General features: G+C 38.8%; 3 protein-coding genes across 4 annotated transcripts; 2 read left to right on the plus strand and 1 right to left on the minus strand.

Moving 5' to 3' along the window:
• Positions 1 to 3,368: 3,368 nt before the first annotated feature.
• On the plus strand, positions 3,369 to 4,275 carry LOC103702723 (uncharacterized). The gene has a single exon (XM_008785276.4). The coding sequence runs from the start codon at positions 3,436 to 3,438 to the stop codon at positions 4,225 to 4,227; it is 792 nt and encodes a 263-aa protein (XP_008783498.3). The 5' UTR covers positions 3,369 to 3,435; the 3' UTR covers positions 4,228 to 4,275.
• A 1,370-nt stretch (positions 4,276 to 5,645) lies between these two features.
• LOC103702722 (uncharacterized) lies at positions 5,646 to 15,946 on the minus strand. Its single transcript, XM_008785275.5, has 8 exons — positions 15,679 to 15,946; positions 11,199 to 11,280; positions 7,511 to 7,564; positions 7,288 to 7,379; positions 7,075 to 7,188; positions 6,698 to 6,765; positions 6,063 to 6,174; positions 5,646 to 5,957 (listed from the first exon to the last, which is right to left on the minus strand). The coding sequence occupies exons 1-8, from the start codon at positions 15,730 to 15,732 to the stop codon at positions 5,862 to 5,864; spliced, it is 672 nt and encodes a 223-aa protein (XP_008783497.1). The 5' UTR covers positions 15,733 to 15,946; the 3' UTR covers positions 5,646 to 5,861.
• A 556-nt stretch (positions 15,947 to 16,502) lies between these two features.
• On the plus strand, positions 16,503 to 25,017 carry LOC103702721 (putative methyltransferase PMT28). 2 transcript variants are annotated; one of them, XM_008785273.6, is made up of 8 exons: positions 16,503 to 17,626; positions 17,713 to 17,862; positions 18,935 to 19,205; positions 19,298 to 19,390; positions 20,342 to 20,516; positions 20,717 to 20,962; positions 21,168 to 21,362; positions 24,275 to 25,017. In XM_008785273.6, the coding sequence occupies exons 1-8, from the start codon at positions 16,856 to 16,858 to the stop codon at positions 24,483 to 24,485; spliced, it is 2,112 nt and encodes a 703-aa protein (XP_008783495.4). In that variant the 5' UTR covers positions 16,503 to 16,855; the 3' UTR covers positions 24,486 to 25,017. The 2 variants fall into 2 exon arrangements, with proteins under 2 accessions (XP_008783495.4, XP_026658663.4); XM_026802862.4 differs by having other exon boundaries at positions 16,588 to 17,626; positions 21,168 to 21,376.
• The last annotated feature ends 1,177 nt before the right edge of the window (positions 25,018 to 26,194 follow it).

The raw sequence follows: 26,194 nt of genomic DNA on the forward strand, positions 1-26,194 counted from the left end.
AAGGGGGTCTGAGTGGGACGGAGGAATCACCCTCTGATTCGGGATATTTGGGCTATGGGGAGGGACGACGAAACCTTCTAGACCCGACATATTTTTAGGGAGGCCAACGGAGCCGCGGATTGGGTGGTTACTTATGTGGCTAACTATTCGGACAATACTCTATGAATCCGGGAGGCGGAGCTATCTATAGCACTCTATGATATTTTGTTTTCAAATTTTGGTCGGTGTATTACTACTCGTGTAGTATGATGCGCCTATGTTTGCACAAATAAAAAATAAATAATATAATGATAAAAAAAGTTGGCCATGGGATGTCTTAGTTGTGCATTGAACTAGTATTGCATTCTTAATCCACCTTTAACTAATCATAACAAGATATTTTCTTAATACAAAGACACTTGTGTTAAACATAAATCCTAATGTGGACCTTTGACAACCTAGTTGATCACTTCGAAGGCACATGCTTGATTTGCAGTGAAAGTGATCCATAAAAAAGATAAAAATATGCATATAGTGTAGTAACTTCTAGGTGTTTTTTTTTCTTTCTATATAATGCATTTTTGGATTCACAATCTGCAAAATTAGGGAAGTTATCAGAGGATATAGTTAATCAAGAGTTTAATAATTAATGTTTCAGTTATATATTGATTCATCATTAAGAAAACCTTCACTCAGATTTGATATAGAAGAGATAGATTGGGAAACACAGATGGTTCCTACAATACATCAGTTTTCAACTGTCATGAAGGACTCAAATCAAATTATCAGAATTCATGATTATGATTGAGATTTTGGACCTATTCTAAGTTTGTTAAATTAAAGTCTTGGTCACCTGATTGTGCTGGTTGAATTTTGCTAGATCTCACTTTAAGTTGTTTTCCCCCCCTGGTTGAGTCTTATTTTAGTTATCCATGGCTGATCATAAAAGTAGGGGTCCAAAATTAGATGTAGACCAGCAGAGCTTAATAAATGTCCTTTGGGTTCTGTAAGGTCAATTACAGGTTGAATTATATTGACCTGATCCACTCTCATTTATTATGTATTGGATCTAACTCATTGTCAAAAGCTCACCAACATTGTAGCCTATACGAAGATCTTGCACAAAGTAAGAAAATAAGAACAGAGTACTAGCGAACAAGTTAAGTATCAGTATTTGAAAAGAGTATAATGTTAGAGGGTCAGTTGTCCGGGTGCATCAGACTATGAGCTTTGTTGTGAGATAATGAAAAACCCTTCTAAAATTAGAAGTAAAGTACGCTTACACCCAATAATTTTTAAAAAATCTATGCTCATCCTCTAAGGTTTATTTTTATTGAACACTTTAATCTATAACTTAACAAAATATTAGTCAAATCGTTAATCTTAAATGGGATCCAAATGCTACATCAGAAAAAAAAAATTCAAAAATAACCAAAATAACATTAAGTATGATAATATAATGTAGTATGATGCGCCCATGTTTGCACAAATAAAAAATAAATAATATAATGATAAAAAAAAGGTGGCCATGGGATGTCTTAGTTGTGCATTGAACTAGTATTGCATTCTTAATGCACCTTTAACTAATCATAACAAGATATTTTCTTAATACAAAGACACTTGTGTTAAACATAAATCCTAATGTGGACCTTTGACAACCTAGTTGATCACTTCGAAGGCACATGCTTGATTTGCAGTGAAAGTGATCCATAAAAAAGATAAAAATATGCATATAGTGTAGTAACTTCTAGGTGTTTTTTTTTCTTTCTATATAATGCATTTTTGGATTCACAAAATCTGCAAAATTAGGGAAGTTATCAGAGGATATAGTTAATCAAGAGTTTAATAATTAATGTTTCAGTTATATATTGATTCATCATTAAGAAAACCTTCACTCAGATTTGATATAGAAGAGATAGATTGGGAAACACAGATGGTTCCTACAATACATCAGTTTTCAACTGTCATGATGGACTCAAATCAAATTATCAGAATTCATGATTATGATTGAGATTTTGAACATATTCTAAGTTTGTTAAATTAAAGTCTTGGTCACCTGATTGTGCTGGTTGAATTTGGCTAGATCTCACTTTAAGTTGTTTTTCCCCCCTGGTTGAGTCTAATTTTAGTTATCCATGGCTGATCATAAAAGTAGGGGTCCAAATTTAGATGTAGACCAGCAGAGCTTAAAAAATGTCCTTTGGGTGCTGTAAGGTCAATTACAGGTTGAATTAGATTGACCTGATCCACTCTCATTTATTATGTATTGGATCTAACTCATTGTCAAAAGCTCACCAACGTTGTAGCCTATACGAAGATCTTGCACAAAGTAAGAAAATAAGAACAGAGTACTAGCCAACAAGTTAAGTATCAGTATTTGAAAAGAGTATAATGTTAGAGGGTCAGTTGTCCGGGTGCATCAGACTATGAGCTTTGTTGTGAGATAATGAAAAACCCTTCTAAAATTAGAAGTAAAGTACGCTTACACCCAATAATTTTAAAAAAATCTATGCTTATCCGCTGAGGTTTATTTTTATTGAACACTTTAATCTATAACTTAACAAAATATTAGTCAAACCGTTAACCTTAAATGGGATCCAAATACCACATCAGAAAAAAAAAATAACATTAAGTGACATAATATCCACCCAAGAATTTAAGAAAACATGTGCACCCTCCTTCCTACTTAATGATAATTTGACTTATATATAAAGTAAATAGTTTCACCAACATTATTAATTTAACTAGTTGTTAGAGTTGAAAGTGGGACGGGCTGGGTCAGGCTATACTCCTACTCAAGCCAAGCCCGAATTTTTTTTTCGAGCTTCACGTCGAGCTTAGGCTCAAAATTTTTTGGATAATCCAAGCTCGAATATAAGCTCAATTGAACCGGTCCAAATTACTCGTTGGGCCAAAAATAGGTCCAGCTCGAGTCTAATTGAAGTTTAATATTTTATAATATTGTTTTATACTAGCTAAAATTTAGGCTCTCTTCTAGGAAGTGCAAATGGGTCGGGTTCACTTCAGGCCTACAATTTTTGACCCAACATGTCATTTGGGTCGGGTCCATGTATAACCTAGACCCGACCCAAAAACTTCGGGTTCGGATCGGGTCCGGGTCAAAATTGTGCTGATTTAGTCATAGAAGGGAGAAGCTCCACTGCAGCCTTATTCTCGTAAATAATATACTTTATACTATTCTTAGCTAAAATCCATTTTAATTTGTCTTTTATTTTTTTGTTATTCATTCTAAATAGCAACTTACAAAAATAAATTAATCTGAAGTCTTGGACTTAGCCCTTTGTCGATATTCTTTCGGGCCTATCAAACTAATGGATCTTTAAACTAACGGGGAAAAAAAAGGATTGCGAATGCCTCGATGCATCCATTGATGCCCTAATTTGGCCCGAGGCTGCTTGCCTTCATTTCCAACGAAAGAAAGAAAAGAGGAAAAAGATGGCAGACGAAGACGAGGATAGCGACATTGCCCTGCTACTGCTCTCTACGCTTCATGACGACGGAGACGAAGCCGGAGAAGAGGCCACACAGGATGATGCCGCCGCCCAATGGACGGCCAATCAGCAACACTACCTCCTCAGATCCGTCGGCGATACGATCGTAATAAGGCAGCTCCCCTCCCGAGGCCTCTCCTTCCAGCTCTGGCCCGCCGCCTCCTCCCTCGTTTCCCTCCTCGACCGCAACCCCTCCGCGCTCCTCCTCCCCACTCCCCCCTCCCCCAGCCCTCTCCGCATCCTCGAGCTCGGCTGCGGCACCGGCCTCGTCGGCATCGCCGCCGCCGCCATCCTCGGCGCCCACGTCACCCTCACCGACCTCCCCCACGTCCTCCCCAACGTTCGCTTCAACGCGGACTCGAACGCCTCCGCCCTCGCCCCTCGCGGCGGCTCGCTCGACGTCCGCCCGCTCAGCTGGGGCGACCACCACGCCGGCGGCTCCCTCGACGGGTCGGTGTTCGACGTGGTCATGGCGTCCGACGTCGTCTACCACGAGCACCTCTTGGATCCACTGGTGCAGACTCTTGAGGTGTTCGTGAGAGGTGAGGTGGCATTCTTGATGGCCCATCTGAGGCGGTGGAAGAAGCGCGACTCCGTATTCTTCCGCAAGGCCAGGAAGCTGTTCGACGTCGCCGTGCTCCACACCGACCCTCCGCTGCCTGGCTGCCGGAATGGGGTCACCATCTATCGATTCACGGCTAAGAAACGGGCGCCAATAGCATTGACAGAGACTTGAATATCATGGCAGTGTTACGAATTGAACTCGTATTGAATCTTTTGATTACCTTTTTCCAGTAGATTTTTTTTTTTTTTTTTTTTTTGGGTCAAAACGGTATTTCATTGCATATACCTCTAACATGATTACAGCCAATTATATGAAAAGAAAGTAAACAAAATAAAAAATATAGGATGCACTCTAATCTAGTCCAAAAAAGTATGCCGGACAATATAAGAAGCGATCCACTATTTGCCTCCTAGTATACATGAGCAATTTGATAGAAGATCAGCTTTTGCACCAAATTACGAGTGTCCCGTATCTCCATATGTATCCACTCTTCGTATCCAGTTAACTACCGTGGAATAATCACCTCGTTTCTGTTTTTTTTTGATATTATGACGAAAAGGGAGGAGAGAAGCCACCCTGACACAAAGGGCTAGAAGCCTAGAACCTTCAGTTTAGCTGGTTTTGATATGAGATGAGATGAGATGGTTGATACGAGATGAAATGAGAAGAAAAAACAAAGAAAGGAAAATTGACAAAGCAAAGAAAGGTTAGCTGAATTCTTTTCCTCTAGTTATCTGATTCTCCTTTCAGTTTCTCTGGTTTTATTTAAAAACAGCAACTTCATATCAGCTCATATCCTATTTCCTTCCCCATTGTTTGTTTTTTTTTTTTTCGCCCTAAAGCGAGTAGTTCATATGAATACATTCAATAGAATCAAAAAATAGAATATTCTATTTCCTTTCATACAGAATTTAGATCAGAAAGCTTCTAAAGTGCAGCTTGAAGCATATGATGGGGCGATTGCAGTTTGGAGCACCAAACATCATTAGAAAAACCTCTAAATATAATCCTTAGTGATGCATCACATATTCAGTTATCTTTCTCCATTTCCAATTTGCAAGTGTACTGTATTCCAAAAGGTCGGAAGGGCATTAGTCACACCACACCACAAATTAGACTACTTCCTAGCTTCATTCTTTTATGAGAGGCAAAGCGCCAAATATATGTATCATTTGATAAATGCCTCCAACCACATTTGGCCAGAAGAGACTTAATTGGCAAATATTATTACATGAAATACCTTGAGAGTTCAGACCTCCCTTCCGCAAAAAGGATCTCCTATATCTGTCCACTTCCCGTACCGCTCATACTTGAAGTATAAAAATAGATATGTAGTAAAAAAGGATAGCAGTGAATACCGAGTTGATTAGGGTAAATACTCACCTTTCCAAGTGGCCATTCCAAAGTTTCTGCAACAGAGATCCAGTCAGTTTTTGAAGGTTTGCCTCCACATAAAGGCATGCCGAGATAATGAGATGGATTTCAGACAAATATGCAATTGAACCATCATCAGAGGCAGTTATTATGCAAAAAAGTAGATGTTTCTTTTCTAAAATATATCGGAAACTGTTGACTGCTTAAACACAAGATGAAGGTGAAATTGTATGTTTTTGATTCACTCCATTAGATGCAATTGTTATGGACAAAGTAGATATTCTCCTTTTAAGTATCTCTGGAACTGTTACTACTTAAACACAAGATGAAGTTAAATGCAGGCTGCACGAATAGAGGTTTCTTTCTTATTTTTGGAATTCTAAATACAAAAAGACTTCTTAGCTATCTCACTTCTTCACAAGAAGAAGAAATCAGCGATAAAGGCTCTCAGATTTGAGATTCTCAGCAATCTCTGTTTCCCATCGGTCTCCATTTTCCAGCAGTTTCTCCTTGTCATACAGCAACTCCTGAGAGGTTATTAGATAAGTGAGAACCGATTTTTAGTTAGGCAATAGAGTGAGGAATGAGGGTGGAGGAACAGAAAGCACCAAGGCAGGAATTGTAAAGTTCACCTCATGAGTTTCAGTAGCAAATTCAAAGTTTGGACCTTCAACGATTGCATCTACAGGGCAAGCCTCTTGGCAGAACCCACAGTAGATGCATTTTGTCATGTCAATATCATACCTGTGCAGTAACACCCAAAGCAATTACAGCAAGTAAAATTAGAAAGCACAAAATTGATCTCAATAGGAATGGGAAAAAAAATGCTTTCCTCATTGTGGAATAAGAATCTTTCGTATCTTGATGCATGTATTTCATTTATTCAGAGTTATTAGAGTGCAATCCACTTTTTGGGGAGTATGAGCCGAAGTAATAACAAGAATATTTCTAGTAGAACATTTTTCACAATTTCTGGAGATATAGTTCTCTAATAAACCAAGGAATAAGTAATTCGACTCATTCATATACAGATCATGAATGTTTGAGAACCATATTATGCAAGGAGACATTGCTTTTGCTAATTCGAATTATAGGACGATATCAAATTGGTCTATTTTCAGCATCATATAGCAGCTCTTTATCAAGGTCATCACCAATATCGTCACCATTATCAATATCAATATCGTTACTATCATCAATATCGATATCATCAATAAGATGACCTTTAGGCTAGTAATCTAGAAACTTGTTTGGAATGGAGACTTACCTCGTAGTACGACGGCTGCCATCTTCTCGTTCCTCTGCTTCAATTGTGATTGCTTGCGCTGGGCATATCTGGTTGCAACAGGGCTTGAGTAAGCATGCAGGGCTCGAAAAAGAATATCATGATAGAAGGTTGATGATATCAGCCAAGCAGGATATGTGACATTCATAGCAGATTCCTTTGTTTTAGGTTTGAAGTTGCTATGCAAAGCAATGACTGTAAGCTTTGCTTGCACATCACAGTGTTGATCATCAGAATACACATTACTTTTCCAAGTTCACAAAAACAAGATGATGAAATGGACTGTAGCACTGTTAGCTCTATAAGGATAACTAGAAGATTTAATCCTGTGCAGAACAACCAACATCTTTAACACTTACAGCTTCACAAAGCTTACAAGCAATGCACCGCTCCTCTCCAGTTGGATAACGCCGGAGAGCATGCTCTCCACGAAAACGGGGGCTCAAAGGCCCCTTCTCAAAGGGATAATTTATCTGTGACCAGCAGATGCACGGAAAGACATAAGAAAACGAGAAATAAGTGATATCACGTGAACCAAAAATATAAGCGATAGAGTGAATGGTGGGACTTACAGTTACTTTCTTCTCAAAGAAATATTTCAGTGTCAGCATCAAGCCACGCACCATTTCAGTCAGAAATAATGTATTTATACTTTGCTCAAAAACTGCAGACAAGCCACTACAAATTAGATGGGGCTAGCAAATATTGCAGAAATACATGCAGACCAGAAATGCAAAGGCACATTTTCCAAAGATGAATAATGTTGTAACGAATTAAAATCCTGCAAGGTATTACCTGCATTCCAGTCCTTTGCAATCTCCTTGGCAAGTTGCTCCCTCTCCTCATCCTCTGCATATAAGCAAACATATAAGTAAACAGTTTGCCTGATCGAACAACAGTTCTACTCATGCGGGCATGAACATCTCAGTGATTGTCCTATCAAACAACAGTTTTATGTACATATGCAGGCATCAACATCTCAGTGCAATCAGCATGAGAAAATAGAGCTGGCAGGAACAAACTATGAATCTCATCAGCTTTGGCACAAAGGACATATAGGGGCAACTAACTTGCAAAAGGCACCCCCTCCCTCTGAAAAAATCACTAAATTGGCAAGTCCTAAAATCAGGTCACAGATCTCAAAGCCCTATTGTCAGCATTAAGATACTTTCAAAGTATAATCTCATCACCATGGTTTGCCGTACCAGTCTGTACCGGCCGGTACGGGCCGATACGTACCGGTCCGGCCTGGGACCGGTACCGGATCAGTGTGGAATCCGGTACGGGTAGTTTATTGTTGGAGAACCGCTACGGGCCCGGTTCGGACCGGTACGGGATCGGTTCGTACCGGTCTGGGCCGCCACTGGTACGCCGACCGGTACCGGTACGGCGGACCTTTGCTCATCAGCATTATGGAATTAACCAGTTTGAGTTCATGACAATCAAGACTTCTGGATCTAACAGCTTCTGTGTTCAGACAATAGTAACATTTCCAAAATTTTAATGAAATGTTTGTAAATGTCAATTTCTTCGAGTTCTATGAAAACGTGAACTATCATATTTAAATAATCTATATTAGTGATGTAAAAAAACACAATTTTTTTCCTTTTTAAATTACTCAAGCCAATGACTCATGCACAAACTCATTCTATTAGCTACAAACTCCTAAAAAAGCTGCTTGGTTCACTGGAATGCTGGGATCGAGAAGAGGTTTTAGTTAAGGAAGACCATGGTATGCCATACCGTACCGAACTGGACGATACTAGACGTACCGTACCGATACCGTACCGGTGGCGTACCGACACTAAGTACGCCAAATGAACTGCGTACTGTACCATACCGACACTATAATAGTGTGGCATCGATACGGGGTTCGGTACCAACATGGCGAACCTTAAGGAAGACTATGTTCAAAATTTATTCATATACATCATAACCCCTTGATGATTGGATTAGTTTGAAATTACATGGATCAAGGTAGGCCGAACCGGACCGAACTGCCCAGTTCGGCCCGCATCGAGCCGACCCGGTGAGGAACAGGTCAGTTCGCCCATTAAAAATGGTTCCAATCCTGAATCGGCCAGAACGGATTCCGAACCGACCAGAACCGGTTGGAAAAGGCTTGAATCGGATCGAACCGGCCTAGAACCGACCGGTTCTGTTCGAATTCGGTGCGAATCAGACGGTTCGCACCGAGTCGACCTGGTTTGAAATCGAGCCCCCTCCCGCTTTGCTTCTTTTGTTAAAAGGAGATGTTGGAAAGGCAGTCGGTCACCACATGACTTCTTGTCCGAGACATCCTCTTAGAGATATGATCGAGAGATGCTTAGACAAAGTCACTACGCTATCCGGTCGACTCGGTTAGGAGGACAATATACATCCTCCCAATATAGCCAGACAGAGCGGGGCACAAAGGATAAGCAGATATAGAGTAGCACGAATAGTAAGCAGGCAGCGAGTGGCACGAAATGCAAGAAGACATCTGCCCAGCACACCAAAAAAGAAAATATACAGGCATATGCAACCCCAATGGAGAGTGTGGAAGAGCCAAATCACTCAGATTCAAAGACCAGGAGCAGCAGTTTTGGTGGTCATGGATCTGCTGGCCAGAGAGGGAATGGAGGACATGAAACCAAAATTTATGAGATAGTCATAGAGTGATTTTTGATTCATCGGTGAGTCTCAATTTACGCATGTTACACAGGATAGGAACCACGGTGCACGATCTGGCGGAGCTTGCAAGGACCTGGTTGCATATAGGAGACGAGCTCCTCGAGGTCATTCAGGAGGACACGATGCAGCCGTAGAAGATCTCGCACGTGGAGTAGAATCCATCGACGTATCAAATTTCGAGTTGTACACTGGATCCTATTATCTGTAACCATAGACAGCCTATGACCCATACGGATACGGTTATGGCATGTCTGAAGCATCTTTCCGTGGCTACTACTCTATATAGCCCGAAGCATCTTATGGGTCAGATTTTGCTGCCGGCTTATTCAGATAGGCCCCTTCACAGCTGTTTTATCTGATAATTTATTAGCTATAAGACACCTCTCAAAGCCAAAACTTCAGCGAGCGAGAGATCCAAGAGTGTTTATAACCCGGAGCATGTTCCTTATGGGATGAACATACAATACTACAACGCCTCTTGATTAAAGGGATGAGCTGATGTGCCTCCTGAATATACTAATGATCCGGATATCTACGAGAGACATTGCTACTCGATGAGATTTTAGATATCGGTATGTATGTTATACTTTAAATATATATAATTGATAGTATGATTTTATATTTTTCATCTCACTACTTGATTTAAGGACATTTTATATTTCTTCTTGTAGCATGTAACATCTTACTAATCATTTTATGCTTTGTATTATTTTAAAATAACAAGATGTATCATTTAGGTTGAACCGAAATTATAAAAACATCAAAAAAACATCAAAAAAAAATAATCAAATTAGACTTAAAATCATTGAAAAAGTTGAAAAAGATTGATTTCCAATTAATTGAACTCGAAAAACTAAAAAAAAAAAGGCATGCCGGTATGAAACCAGCATGCCCAAGCGTACCGACCCATCCGCCGATCGGTACGGGTCCCGGTACTGGTTTGGCGGACCTTGACATGTATGGCAACTATCTCCTGAACCAGCAAACAGTACACCTCTTCTTTAGGTTTGTACGTGAATAATTTAAGAAACCATTGTCCACACTTCTCTTGCAAGTAGAGTAATAGATCAATTTTTTTTTCCTTTGCACAAAAAATCTGGTGGTGATATGCTTACACTATACTGATTTTCACTGTTATTTGAGACACGCCACTACAATTTTCTGGAGAACTATGGAGATGGGTTGTACACAGCCCTTCAAGAATTCAGCCAACTGGCCGTTAAAGTTCTGTAGTAGGCTGCACTGTTAGCCAAAGCTGTCTTGGCAAAGACCAGCAATTTATAAATGACAGATCAAGTTGAAACCAGTTATGGAAGTTCCCAAACTTTGACGAGTTATATTATGATTTATAAAGCTGACCATATAGACAGTGAAAGCTTGCAGGTTATGGTAAATATACATGGATATAAGTGTTACTTTTCTCGTTATCAATTTATCATGCCGATGAACAATCTCTTTTCAACCCAGAGTACTTGCACTTTACATATGAAAATATATATGTGGAGATCAGTTTCTAGACAATCTCACAAGCTGAGAGATATGATATTAACGTTGATAGGAATCTAACTTGTGATCATGGTTGGAAAGTTATCACACGTACAAACACCATATGCTTAACCCAAAGTTTATACACCTTGCTTATGGTGGGTATGAGGCAAAAACCAGTCATGTATGCCAGTGGTGAACGTGATGCTAAAGATAGACTCATAAACCTATTATAACTTGCCTTGGAACACATAAAGTTACTGAAAAGTAACACAATCTATTCCAGAAGAAAATTATTGTGCCAGAATGGATATACAAGACAAACCTTTAAATCTCCTAGATGATGGTTGTGAGCTGAATGCTTGCCAATGGTTCTGTAAAACCAATGCAGATTGTCCTGGTTGAACCTACATAAGATTAAGATTTAATATTTATAGTTGGTACACATGAAAAATATATAGCAAAATATGTAATTACAGGAAGGAAAAGACCTTTCCCAGATAAATACAATAATTAGAGGAATGAATGGTTAAAAAAAAAGCCCTTTCCAGCCATCTTTTCAAACCATGAATCAGCCTAGGGAGTTAGACCATCCCGAAAACAGTAAACATAATTTATACGAAGAGAAAAATTCAACAAAAGGGAAGACAGTTCAGATTACTTTGATTTCATTAGAACGCAGAGCTTGCAACAAAATGGAGGAAAGAGAAAAATAAAAGAGAAGTTTTCCTTCTAAAACAGGGTTCTTGATTGCAATGATCAAAAGAAAGATCATTAATAAAAGAATCATTAGATTTGGGCAACTAAAACAATAACCAACAGAAAGTAAGATTTATGAGGAAATTAGAAAAGAGAAGTAACAGGAGAGAAACAGGGATAAAAGATAGGAAAGGTCCTTTAAGCTCTCCAGCTAGTGTCAAAACAGCAGAAAATTCAACCCAACAATCAATCTGGATCATCATTGATTATCAGAAAAGGTCTGGGTAACTTCTTAAATCAATTTCAAAACTTGATGTTTTACAATTTGCATATCATTGGGGTTCGTGTTGTATCTTTCATGCAAAAGAATGATTGATCTTCTTTCGCGATGTCAACTATTGGATCGCAATCTGCACATATCTTCAAGCACACCAAACTCCTTCATTCACCTGCCTGCATGGATCTCGAAGGGATCACTGTGTGATCCAACAGTGATTCATGCAAAGGAAGGCGAATCCTTCTTTCATGCGAAAGAAACAACCTCTGTCCTATCATCAGTGGTCTATTGGCCAAGTTATAACAGTTTCTTGGAATAAAAGTTGCACTTCTAAATTGACACTAGGACAACACTTTTACAATTTTATTTACAATTTTTTTTTGTGTGTGTACATGCGCACGCACACAATTGTCTAACCGGGAGAATAGAAGTGCAATTTGGACCCTACTCCACTAGTTGCCATATGTTTTGTGATAAAAAGACAACTAAAAGAGCAATGCTGCTTGGTTTAGAAAAGTATCCTAGAATTTGAGGAACTTCAAGACAATTGGAGCCATTTTTGGGTTTGGCACAATGCCTTCTTTATGAGGTCTAGAAAGTTATGTTGATTCTAAACTGTGACATATATAGATTTAATATTTTCGGTGGTGGACCTAAGTCCAGCTATTTCTTCTGTTGCTATTTTAAGTATTCCCTCCCACTCCCTTACCAATCTTCTCCCATTCATCTGATCATACTAATAAAGCTTAGATATAGACTTTATTTGTTCATCCCATATGACTTCTTAATCAGTTTCTCCTCACTTTTAATGATCATCACCCCTCCACCCCCCACCCCCCAAAAAAAACACAGAAGCCCTTGCATCAACCCTTATCCATTTCATATCCATTTCAAAACAGAATCTCTACGAATTCTTGATGGCATGATTTCTCTTAGTACTCTACTGATAGAAGCGACTCTTGCACACATGAATCCCCTTCTACTCTTTTGTTTTGTTTCAACCCTTTTCAGCAACCAGCCATCTGTTCTGATAAATTTTTGTTTATTCTTAAGCAAATCAAAACAGAAACATATCCCACGTTAAAACCTATAAAAAAAAAGGAAAGCATTGACAGGCCAATCTTAATATTTTTCTTTTTCACTTCCAGACACATTCCAAACCCTTACATGTACTTGGCCTTTTGCATGTTATCTATCAATAGTGCTTGTGAAGATGTCTTATGATATCATCAGATACCCTTTCATGTTCAGCCATTTGTGTTTGTCCGTATTGTAAATGAAGATTCTATGCACCAATAACTTAAACAAGGTACAATCATCTCAAGCTTGAAATTAGTTGCAATGACCTATGCCTTAAATGGAGGATGACTATGGCCACAAGGAAATGTCAACAAGGTACTGAATGTTCTGGGTTTGGCCACTCTAGTTTCCAGGTGACTGAATTGTAGCTCATACATTTCTAATTCATGAAGAGGCCCTGCACCTATCACTGTTAATCATGTATGATGTAAATTCCAAAATATTGATGGCAGAAAAGCATGCATAAAAAAGTAATTTTTCCACTAATAAATGCTTCATATTTGGACCAAGATTGACACAATGTGGACACTCAGAATACATACAACTTTGTATACATGGATTCAAAACAAAGATGCACAATCCAATGAGCCAGTTTAAATACACTGCAGTAAAATGCAACAAGGAGCACTAATCCTTTAATATTTTTAATTAAGTAAGTACTGACTTAAGTAGCTAGAATAATCAATCAACTGAAATACCTGCACTGAAACCCATATTTTTAGTTAAAGGAGACCCAAAATTGTTTAAGTTGTTGACAACTTGAGACCATCCACTTAACCGATCCCCGATTAGGCATCAACCAAGTCAGTCAATTCAGGCATGTCACCTGAATAGTCCTTCTGCACACTTAGATAATCACAAAATTGGGCATATCACTAGTTGCCCAAGCAAACCAGGGCGCCATGGGTTAAAATAACATGTCACTGATAGCTCAAAAGAGATCTCAAAGATAACGGTTCTGGATAAGCAAGATATCTAAAGTCTTGCACGTAAAACAAACAGCAATACTTCTCCTGGCATTGCAATTGATAACTGTTGCCAAAATATTTCTAAGAGAGGTTTACAGCCAAGAATTTCCCTGTAAATCAATGTTCTTGCGATCACCAATGCCACAATCCCCAAGGCCAAGACCAAGTTTCTAACACAGTTGCTCTACATGAACAACTACTTCCAAGCCCAACAACAGCACCTGGATGGGTTACAGCTATATTAAATGCCTGTAAAGCTCAACCAGATTAACCTACTCCACAAACAGCCAAGTTCAACGACAAGCTTTTCATACCAGAAGCCTAGAAAGTCAGTCCTCCAAATGCCCATACTCCGAATACCAAGACCTTCAAAACCTTATTAATGTTGAAAAAATAAATCCCAACAAACAAAAACGAGTTCCTTGTCCAGAATCCACTTTTCTCAAAGGAAACAGTATAGCTTTTCTTTATACCATTCACGGTAGATCAGAAAATCCAGCTAGCAGAGCCTAGACAAACAAGGATAACATGGAGGATTGACAGTAGAGTGGCCCTACCTTGGTAGGTAGTTTAGCTTCCGATCTCCAACTCAGGACCTGATTCAATCCATTAGGCCTTGAAATTTGTTTCTATGCATGCTTACCCAAATGGCGGTCCACAAATAGGTCCTGATTTAGCAATGTTCCCTATTTCCAGTTATTAGGATATGAATATGTGTTGTCCATGGTGAATAAATGGGGTGGGTCTTAACTTTTACTAGTGATAACCATCTAAAAAGGGAATAACATGGTGGACCATGCACTTGAGGATGCTGGACTGAAGTTATGCTGGCCTTGTTATGAAAGGCAGTCGTTGGCAAAGAGTACACGGACAAGCAGGAAATCCTACGACTCTTTGATGCCTTTAACCAAAAAAAGAGACTCTTTGTTGCCTCAAAGAGAGGGTTTCAGACTCAAAGATGAGGAAACACTTGGTCCCCCAACTCCTTAGACCAATAGACTAGGACGGTTCAGTGATCCCCGGGCAAAAATTGTAAATAAATGGCTGTTACTCCAGTCCACAATCCAAGAAATCAGAAATCCCATCTTCTGAATGAAACGTCTCATCTTATCTTCAAGGAAGTCCAAATGAATTCCACCGAACACTCCTTTCCGTGTTAACTCTGACCCCAGCCATCGGAAAGACGGGCCTTCTCCATGAAATACTTAACTTTTTGAGCCATATAGATGCCAGTGAATATCCTCCTACAGTGGGAAAGGTGTTTTATCTCCAAGTTTAATCAGTTTTGAGGAAGATAGTCCTATTAATCGGATCAGTATATAAATAAATCAAAGAATAAATAAGAAAATAAGCAAGAAGATAAACAGCAATTTCTAGCAAAAAAATTGAAAATCTAGGTTTCCAAGAAAAATCTAATCATGCAAATTCCATAAAGTCACAAACAAATTCTAACATAAAATGTTGAAAAAAATCAACTTTCTAGTATAGCTTCGTAAATCTTCAGCGTTCCATCAAATTCAATCACACCACCCACGCCGATTAAAATAAAAAAAAAAAATCTTATTCTTCTTAAAAAAATCAGAAAGCACATGAAGCAGGATATAAGAACCCAAGATTTCTGGAAACCAAACCGAACGCTAGGGTTTTTCTTCAGAAAGAATAAGAGATTCACTTCCATAAACGACGGAATAACTCCGATCGTTCGACGAAATCGGCCTTGGATGCGAGAATCGAGCGAACAGAATACAGTAGGAAAGAAGGGATGGGATCTGAGATCTTACCGATTGCCTGGCCCGAAGAGCTTGGAGGGTTTGCCGAGCTAAGATTCCCGCCATGGAGGGAGCCAGACTGGTCGAGGCTTCGAGAGGGCGGAGCGATTCGGGACGGAAGACGAGCGAAAGAGGCAATGGGCAAAGCCACGGGAATACACCGTGCCACCACTCGTCCCCTTCCACGTCCGGTGTTCGCTTAGGCCATTGAAATAGAAAGCAATTTTTTTTAAAAAAAATAGAAACCAATTAAGCCGTCCGTTCCATCATGGGGAAAACTGACCGATGGATCTGGGTCCTCTCGTTTAATCTTAGGTCGGGGTCTCTCTCTTTATTTATTTATTTTTTTTAAAAAAATATTTCTATCTCGGTCTCTCTCTTTCTCTATTTATCTTTTCTTATTTTTCAAAAAAAAAATATCTAAATTAATACCAATCTCCAAAAAAATTTTATCTACTTGACCATACATGGTTATAGAAAGATAAACTATGCTACTAACTAGATTGCCTCTTTTATTGCTCATCACTTAAAAAATTTTATCTGGGTGGACAATATGTCTGTGGCAAAGTTTCTTTGTAGTCTTTTATTTTCTAGCCGTGGTATACCCAAAAAATATTATATTATATTATATTAATGCTATATTAGTATAATATCAATATGAGATTCGGTATGAATTTTAGTTAGCTGCTATAATATCTAGCGGCAGGTAAATCTCGAGACGGCTACCTCTTGTCATTTTCTCACATATTTTCTCGCTCTGGTCCCAAGTTTCAAAGCTTGTTGAAAACCCGGTGCCTATCTTCGCCTCCATCAAGACGAGAAAATAGAAGGAAAACACGACGGATGACCATGACGTCCACCACCCTGCGTTTTCCACTGAGGATGACCATATACCACCCACAGAGCTCATTGGAAGAAGACACCCTTCCTTGGCTTCCCCACCAAAAAGCCAACCACAAAAAAAATCCTTCATTAATCTACAAACTACCACATAGACCAAACACTATGGTTTCTTCCATTCTGCTTTTCTTAATTATCTAAACAAAGTCATGCTAAACAAAAGAAGTCTTCCGACCACCGTGTGCCAGCCTCCTCCGGTGCCCCAACTTCCCGTTTCCATCAAAGGAAAAAGGAAAATGGGAGACCTTAACGAAATCACGGAGTTCCTCCTTCTATAGTCGGCGAATTCATGGCCGGGGTTCGGCTGGGGCGGAGCACCAAGCGCGCCCCTCTGGCGTTCTGCGCCAAGGTGACGCTGGTGATACTTCTAGGGATCGCTTGCAGCGTTATCTGGTCCACTTTCTCCTCCTCCTCCTCCTCCTCCGCAGCCGTCTCCTCCCAGATGAGCAGCTTCGATGACATCTTCGACCCTGAGGCCTCGCCGGCGGCGAAGAAGGAGGAGGAGGAGATGGAGGGGAGCAAGAAGGGGATTCCGAGCTCGCCGCCGAAAGATGGGAGTGAGAATGGATCGCCGGAGAAGGAGATGAAAGAAGGGGGGATCGAGGAGAAGGCGGCGGCGGGGGCGAAGAAGAAGAAGAAGAACGAGACGATAGACGCGGAAGGGCAGCAGGAGAAGGAGAGGGAGGGGGGAGAGGAGAAGGTGGAGGCGGAGGGATTGAAGGAGGCGGTGGAAGGGAAGGGAGTGATGGATGAGGACATGGAGGACGGGGTTGATGTGAATACGGAGGAGGAGAAAGTGGATGAGGAGAGGAGTGGGGCGAATGGAAAGAAGAAGAAGAAGAAGAAGAAGAAAAAGTTGGGACCTTTATTCGATCCAGGGGCTCGGTATAATTGGAAGCTTTGTGGTGGCAGGCATGGGCATAACTATATCCCTTGTGTTTATATGGAAGGTGGTCGTCGGCACCATGAGAGGAGTTGCCCGCGGATACCGTTGATGTGCTTGGTTTCTCTTCCTCAGGAGTATAGACCTCCACTGCCTTGGCCGGAAAGAGAATCCAAGGTGCTTTCTTTACTTCATCTAGTAGCTTGTTTCCAACTTTTTTCCTCTAAGGTAATGCTAATATTTGCTGAAATTTAATGCTCCAGATTTTTTATAAAAATGTGGCTCACCCAAAGCTCTCTGCATTCGTTAAAACTCGAAGTTGGTTAAATTCGTCTGAGGATTTTCTATTATTTCCTCGGGAGGAATCCGAGTACAAGGGCGGAGCTCAGCACTATATCAACTCGATTCAAGAGGTAAGAAGCACTCCATTGTTTCTGTTAGAAGCTAGAATACATGCTTTGAAATTTTAATTTTCATCATAATTTTAATGACATTTTGCTATCCAGATTTTTAAATAGTTCATTAATTTGCAACAGTCAAAACCATGTTTGTCATTCTGGAATAGGAAACAACTGGACCGATGGCATTATGGTCTTGGGCATGTTCCTTATTTATTTGAGGTTTAATTTTGAAAAGTAATGTACATGTAACAACCCAAGACCTTACCCAAAATGGCTAAATTCACGCCCAAGATGTACCTAGCGAATAATCGATGTGGGACTAAATACACGCTCGCATGGGTCCTCGCATACTTTCTCTATTTAAGCCTCGACGACCTCGCCAGGCTAAGGATTCAAATTCATTCAAACAAGGTTCGTCGTATCGAATCTGGTAGGCGTACCAGTCGCCTACCGGACCGGTATGGTTTCGGTTCGCTTCGGAACCGGCCAGTACGAATCGGTCAGCTCTTCCCCGCTGGTTTCCACTGCTCCGGCGTACTGGTTACAGGCCGGACTGGTTCGAACTAGCCGGTACGGACCGATTCGTCTGACCTTGCATTCAAATCTAGTCATGAGTACCACGATCGGCTCGTGGTCAGCCTCCATGAACCCGTATTGCAGTGTTCCTTAGTCTACATAGGTCATGAGTCAGGTCCGGTCTGATACCATTTGTAACAATCCAATATCTCACCCAAAAAATACTTTCCGGCTAGCTATTTTGGGTGAGGTCTTGGATTGTTATAATACCCGTCAAAGTTATACTGGATAGTATTCTTGCGAGTCTCTAAAACATTGGTTTGACCAGTGTTTTACTGAATTGGATCTTGAGACCCTATCTGGATGCTGGCCATGCTTATTTAACTTGTTTGCCATCTTTGTAGTGTTCTTGGCAAATTAATGTGGTTGTGTGGACTGCATATTTTCACATCTTTGCTTGTTGGAGTGTTTGCTCCATCTTTACTTGTCCTTCACATCGTGGGAGTTACCTGCTAATATATTAGGTACTTGTCATGCTTAGACTGAAGTGTTTCTGTTGCTCTTATAGATGGCACCAGACATTGAATGGGGGAAGAATATTCGTGTAATTTTGGACATTGGATGTACAAGTGCTAGTTTTGGAGCCACTCTTCTTGAGAAAGACGTGATAACTTTATCTTTGGGATTGATGAATGATCAAATAGATCTAGCGCAGCTAGCCCTTGAGCGTGGTATCCCTGCAGTAGTGGGAAACGTGGGATCAAGAAGGCTTCCTTTTCCAAGTGGTGTTTTTGATGCTATTCACTGTGGCCAATGCAATGTACCATGGCAGTCTAGTGGTTTGTGTTTAGTGCTTGTTTTTCTGATAGAAGCAGAAGGCATTGTAACTTGTTAGAATCATTCATATGAGCATGTATTTTGTGTTTTGTAGGTGGGAGGCTCCTCTTAGAGATGAACAGGATTCTACGTCCCGGAGGATACCACATTATATCAACTAAACATGGAGATATTGATAGTGAAAAAGGTGCTACCAAGTGCAGTGTTCATCTTTCTTGTTTGTTCCAATTTTGTCACTTTTGTTTTGGGCAAACCTTGTATTCCTCCCTTTGTCCTACTCTCTCTTATTGATCTATTAATGCATGGAAGCATTCATTTCTACCAAATCTGATTTAATTTATTTTATTCCGTCATGTTTCTAAGAATGGTAATATTTGATATTTATATGCAAATATTATTCCTGAGTTTCCTTTCTATTTCAGTAAGGTCTCCATGATTATGCCGAGCATTTGCACGTTCATTGGATAATGCATGTGTATAAACCAAGAGAGGGGGGAAAGGAAAGGTGGGCATCACCCTGCTAGATTTTTTCAAGAGTTTCTTGCCCACAGTATGCATCAATTTGTGTGCTTTAAATGTGTAATCAACAATCTTCAGAATTCAGATATAATTCATTGACTAAGTTACTGCTAGATGTCATATGGCCAGCTCCACAGGTATATCCCTAATAACAGCTCATGTTGAATAGAACAGTTTCAACTGGGAACAATCCTGCACATCTGCACTCTTAACAGTTTTATCCCATAACTCTGTAAAATCTGCTAAATACCTATAAATTTTAACACCATAAAACAAGCATGTGTACCTTACATAGCTGGCCTATTCAGTTCAAATTAGCTGCTTTTGTCATAATTCTGATTAAATGAACCAAAAGAATGAGGTCAATGCCTGTCTTGTACTAATTTAATTAAAATTTGTCCTATCAATTTTCATCTTTCATAAGTATAGGAAGTGATGAGGGTCTCGGTTCCTTTTCATCTCTGTTCACTTCATGTAAAGTTACGAGCTAATATTTGGGTCTGCCATCTTTTTTTTCTAATGGTTTATTTTGAGCCAACTGTGTTATAATGGTAGTGGGGGCTTTCTTCAATGCTGCTTTGTTATTCATGTTTTTGTTTTCCTTCCTTTCCTTTTCCAGGGATGTCCACTTTGATGGCATCAATCTGCTGGAATATTCTGGCACATAAAACTGATGAGGTCAGTGAAGTGGGTGTTAGAATATATCAGAGACCAGCATCAAATGATATATACGAGTTACGACGGACTAAAGAACCTCCTTTGTGCAAGGAAGACGACAAAATGGATGCTGCTTGGTAAGCTATGGATAACGCCTATCATGGAATAAACTCATTTATTTCAAGTTTAGACTGCTTTTGTTTTATTTTATTCCTTTTTCTTTTTGAGGGCTGGGTGGGTTGGGGGGAAGGGGCTTCTGACGGATTCTTAGCTTCAATGCTACTTTCAGCTTCTTGCAAGTGCCTATATATATGAGAAAACCTTTTTTTTTTCTCAGGTATACTCCCATAAGATCGTGCTTACATAAAGTTCCAGCTGCTGTAGAGCAACTTGGAACTGGTTGGCCTGAGGAATGGCCCAAGAGGCTTGAAACTGTTCCTGAATGGCTGCGTGATTCACGAGTAAAGTTAACTGCAGATCATGAGCACTGGAAGGCTATCATTAAAAAATCCTATCTTAATGGGATAGGCATTGATTGGTCAAATATTAGAAATATTATGGATATGAAAGCCATTTATGGAGGGTATGCAGAACTATCCCTTAAACTAATATTTAATTAAATTTTGTTGTTTCTTTCATATCAACAAAATGTTTCTCTTTGTGGAATTTTTAGTTATGCTGATTTTTATTTCAGAAATAAATTGTTGATTGCCTCATTTTTGGGGCATGTGGTTACCTGCTATTTCATTGGAAATGAAAAATTAAACTCTTGTCTTCTTGGATTGCAGATTTGCAGCAGCCCTATCATCACAAAAGGTTTGGGTTATGAATGTAGTTCCTGTGCATTCTCCAAACACTCTTCCTATCATTTATGAGCGTGGACTTCTTGGCATCTACCATGATTGGTGTGAACCATTCAGCACATATCCAAGGTCTTATGATCTTTTGCATGCTGATCATCTGTTTTCACGTCTTAAGAACAGGTATGCAATCTTAGGTACGTTGGCGATGTATAATTTTTGTCTTATGAAGTTCTCTTTTCCAATCTTCTGTCCTGGATAAAGTTCTGGATTACAAATAATCTTAACTGCCTTTTAGGGCTGGAAATGGGCTCGGGTCGGCCTGAAGCCCTTTGGGCTAAGCTTGAAAGAGTTCAAACCAGGTTTTGGCTTAAATATAAAGCTCATTTGTTTTTCGGGCCGGGCTTGGGTATGTCACTGGCCCGGCCCGAGCCCGAACAAGGCCAAATCAATTTATTTTTGTATGTTGTTATTTAGATAGAATAATAAGGAAGTAAAGGACAAATTAAAATGGGTTTAGCTGAGAATAATGTATCAGGTATCATTTACTTGTATTATAGAAGAGAGCTTAGTTTTTAATTAGCTCATTTTCTTGTAAAGTGATATTATGAAATATTAAATTTCAATCGGGTTCTCTGGACGAACCTATTTTTGGCCCAAATGGGTAATTTAGGCCGTCCCAATCAGGCTCGGGCCTGGATTATCCAAAAACTTCTGGGCCTAAGCCCGACCCAAAGCCCACAAAAAATATTCGGGCTGGGTTCGGTTAGGGGTATAGCCCAACCCGTCCCACTTCCAGCCCTATTGCCCAAGTAGACTAAGTGATATATAATGTCAAGAGGCAACATCACTAGTAAAAGTGTGGCTCGAGATCTCAATCATGGTTTCTATAGGAAATCTTTATAGAAGCGCAATAAGAATACAAAACATGCCACTTTTAAAGTTTAAAACTTAATTGTTTTAAGGTTATAGGAGACATGCCGGCATTTCATGCACCATAGAGTATAATTCTCTTATATTTGTGACTTCAGAACATAAAAAGTCTGCAACACGAATTTGCCATGTCAATTTATAATCTGCAATGCATTGCTCTTCTTAGAAAGTCTTGAGATGTCCACTTCAACTACCCAAAACCTTTTCCAGACAAAAACATCATAACCATTTTGATTCACCGGCTGGACTTACTCTGTATCTTGGATGGCTTGGACTTTAAAATGGAGGAATTGGACAAAATATTGGACCCAGAAAATTCAGTTTCAGATTGCTCTCAAGTTATTTCTCAGGAGCATTACATGTTCTCTGACCATCCGAATAATAAATTTTCTGCACTTGTATTGTTTACAGGAATTTCATTGCGGAACTTTCCCATCTAATTGGATCTTTGCCTCCTAAGATATTTATGTTGAAATCTTTTTATTTATTTATTTTTGTATGCATGTCACTGTGTATATGTCTAGAAATGCTTGATCTTTTCTCTTTTGCTCTTCCTGCACCCTGATTTCCCCCCCCAAAGATGTTTTGATGTATGGGAAGTTCCTTTATATGGTTTCATATATGCTATTTTCCTCTATTTCTCTGCTTCTTCCTGAATCCCCCCCCGGTCTCTCTCTCTCTGCCCCAACAACAACAATAAAAAAAAAAGAAATTTGCTGGAAGTTTTTTTTTTTTTATGGTTTGATATATAATATGTCCTCTTGGTAACCCTCTGATGTAGCATTAATCTAGCAAGGCTTTAACCAATCATGCAGTCTGGAGGACCATAATTGGGAGGGCGATAAGCTGTTTAGTTTATCAGAAAATTGTTTCCAAAATGTTTCTTTTTTACATACTTCTCAAAAGAAGAAAAATGACGATTAAGAGCAATGAAATGGATATACTTATTTCTGCTAAAGTGTTAATGTAGGTGTAAATTAGTGCAGAAGTCTTGAGTACTGGTGGTGTGAAGAGGTAAAAGTTGTATAATCTTCATTTGAAGTAATACAAATTAGAGAGGAATGAAGATTGGATGAGAAGAAATAAAATAATTTTAGATTCTTTGAAAGATATGGGAGGATGGGGAGTGGTCCATTAAACTACTACGAGATTAATTTTGTGGGGCTACAATGGACTGGGTTGGTTATGTATTTGCTTTACAGATCATCATGTGATTTCTTGTTTTATTATGATGTGAGTTTTAAGTCGTCATCATCTAGGTTGTGTCATCTGATAGTTCATGTATCCATCTAACAGCAGGCATCCTGCTTTTGAGCAGTAGTATCTTCGGCTTTCTTTTGGAAAGGGGGAAGGTTTTTTCCTTATTCTTTTGGTTGTTGTGTCACAGGGGGGTGGGGGTTTGAGTAAGCTCCAAAGTGTTGGGATCCAAGGATTTTGTAGGCATTTGAATTTCTTACAATATTTTTGGAGTATGATGTGGGCTATAAGTGACTCTTGGATAGTCTTTTAGTTTGTATAAAGACAGCAGCCCAGTGATAACATGCAATAGTACATGTATGTCCTACATGGAAAATTTTCTTAAATCAAATGATTGAAGCTTCAACTAAGGAAAAACTTTGGAGATGATAAAGTTGGGACATCATAGAAGATCTAGGCATAACAACTTTAAGGATGAAATTTAAGACACTTGTACATATTATTTTAAGAATATGTCAAGAGGGTTCTTGCATGGTTTGTGATGAAAAAACAAAAAGCTGATATTTGCCCCTCCTGTGAAATTTCAATTTCTTATTTGCAAGATGCCATCTTGGGTGCATTGCAAGATGCCAAGCATTTCTTGTAGAAATCATTGGTGTGATCATGTGATGGTTTGCACTCTATTTTCAGAAGCAGACAGCATTTTCAACAAATATATAGTGGATCCGCAGAAGGATAATAGCCAAGTTGTTTAGTGGGTTTCTGAAATATTTAAATGTATGCTGTAGCATAATTTCTAACATAGTGGTAAAAAGGGCTTCATGTTTTGTTTTGGATGCAACTTTATTAAGTGCTTACTCTTTCTTTGAGTTTGTCAAGCAGCAAGTTCTCGTATTGCTTTAGCTGTAGCAGTGGATTATATGAGGTATTGATCATGCCAGTTTTACTTATTCACCACAATGCAGGTGTAAGCAGCCAGTTGTTGTCGTGGTTGAGATGGATCGAATTCTAAGGCCAGGAGGTTGGGCTGTCATCCGCGATAAGTTGGAGATCTTGAATACATTAGAGACAATCCTGAAATCGCTGCACTGGGAAATAAGGATGACTTATGGCAAGGATAAGGAGGGTATTATCAGTGCACAGAAGACAACATGGAGGCCACAAAGCAGCTATTGATCTGACCATGTCTGATCATTAAGTCAATTTTCCTCCATTTTGAGGGAAAAGGCTGGGGTTTTCGATTCCGTTGTCAACACCATACAATTTTGATTCCAATTCTCGCGGATTAACATCATCTCGCTGCCCTTCCAAGTATATGATAACCATTCTCATTGGATGCATCATTTATCCTTCAAGAAAAGGTGGATGGATTGTTGCTTAACTTACACACTTACTTCTCTTGATTGTATTGTTCAAATGAAAATCCAAATTTTATCTAGAAGCATTTGATTCTGGGATTACTCGCGCAGAAGCATACGCTGTTCTGAAGGGTTCTCACTTCAACTAATCCTCTTTTTAGGCTGACAGCTTTCTAAGCTTGTGAAACAGATCTGTGATTGTAATTTGAAACTTAAAAATGAGCTGTATTTTGGAATGGCTTGAGAGATAAACTGTGGTTTTACCATTCAACACCTGATAAAATTGTACAATTTCCATTTTCCCTGGACTAGTTTTGAAATAATGATTGATGAGTCTGTGACAGCTGAAAGACATTGTTATCTTTGTGAGACATGAGCGGTTCTTTCCCCCTTTCAAGCTAATATATAAGTAAGATCTGCTGACCTACAAAAGATAAATGATGGGACAACACCCCAGTAGGTAAAGTTTATATACTTCTCATGGTTAGATGAGGTCCTTCATGAACTGAATAATCTAGACAAAGGTCTGAAAACCAAAAGTCTTCTGTCTTCATGGGACATCTGAATAATGTTATATTATATTATTTGTACATTATGCTATTTTGATAATCATTATCATAATATTACATAATACTAATATAATATTATACTATTAATAATATAAATATATCAATACTCATACTGATATATTAGTATTAGGTTTGCTTCATCCCTGATGGATTACTTGGACTTATCCAAGTGTAAAAATTGAAACAATCATTTTGGACAATTTCTATGAATGAATTTTCCAAGAATGGAAAAATCATTACTAGTTTTCATTCCCAACAACTAAACAAGGCTTTACCTTAGATTGGATGCTCTTTTTTGAGCAAATGTAAATGAAAAAAAAGGGCTTGAAGAAAAAGTTAAAAATAGCTATTATATCATTAGTTGGATAGGATCATAACACTTCATCTTTCCCTTGCACATTAAATATATTTTGATGATGTCGTAATGGATGGCCATTGTAACATTAATTTTGTTCAAGCCATCAAATATTGCATACTTACAAAATCCTTTAAAATTCAAATTTATTCATCACTTGGTAGAAAACATATCTTTGCAATATAGTTTGGTGTAGCAAAAAAAAAAAGATAAAAATAAAAATTAATTAAAAATTTACTTGATTAATGTCTAGATATTCCAAATATTGTTAGATTTTCATTGCAAAATATATCTTAATTTAAGCAGCTCATTTTCTGAAATTACTATTAAATCCTTTTCTTTAGACTATGCAATTGCCGCTTATTTTCTAATTCTTAGTTTTTAATTTAAAAATAATCTTAATAAGATGACTTTGCTATAGATTTAAGATATTTTTATGGTAAAATTAATTAAATTTTATCTTAAAATACATAAACCATTAGATTTCTATAAAGGAAAGAATGTTGGATTTTAAGAAAAAATTCAATTTAACAAGGAAGAAAGAATTCAAAAACTCCGTATTTCTTAAGCAGAAGATGAAGATAAAATGTATATTTTGAAATA

Source organism: Phoenix dactylifera, chromosome 1, assembly GCF_051530095.1.
Source record: "Phoenix dactylifera cultivar Ajwa chromosome 1, Ajwa_hap1_PhDact_Kaust_v1.1, whole genome shotgun sequence".
NCBI classification, from domain to species: domain Eukaryota; kingdom Viridiplantae; phylum Streptophyta; class Magnoliopsida; order Arecales; family Arecaceae; genus Phoenix; species Phoenix dactylifera.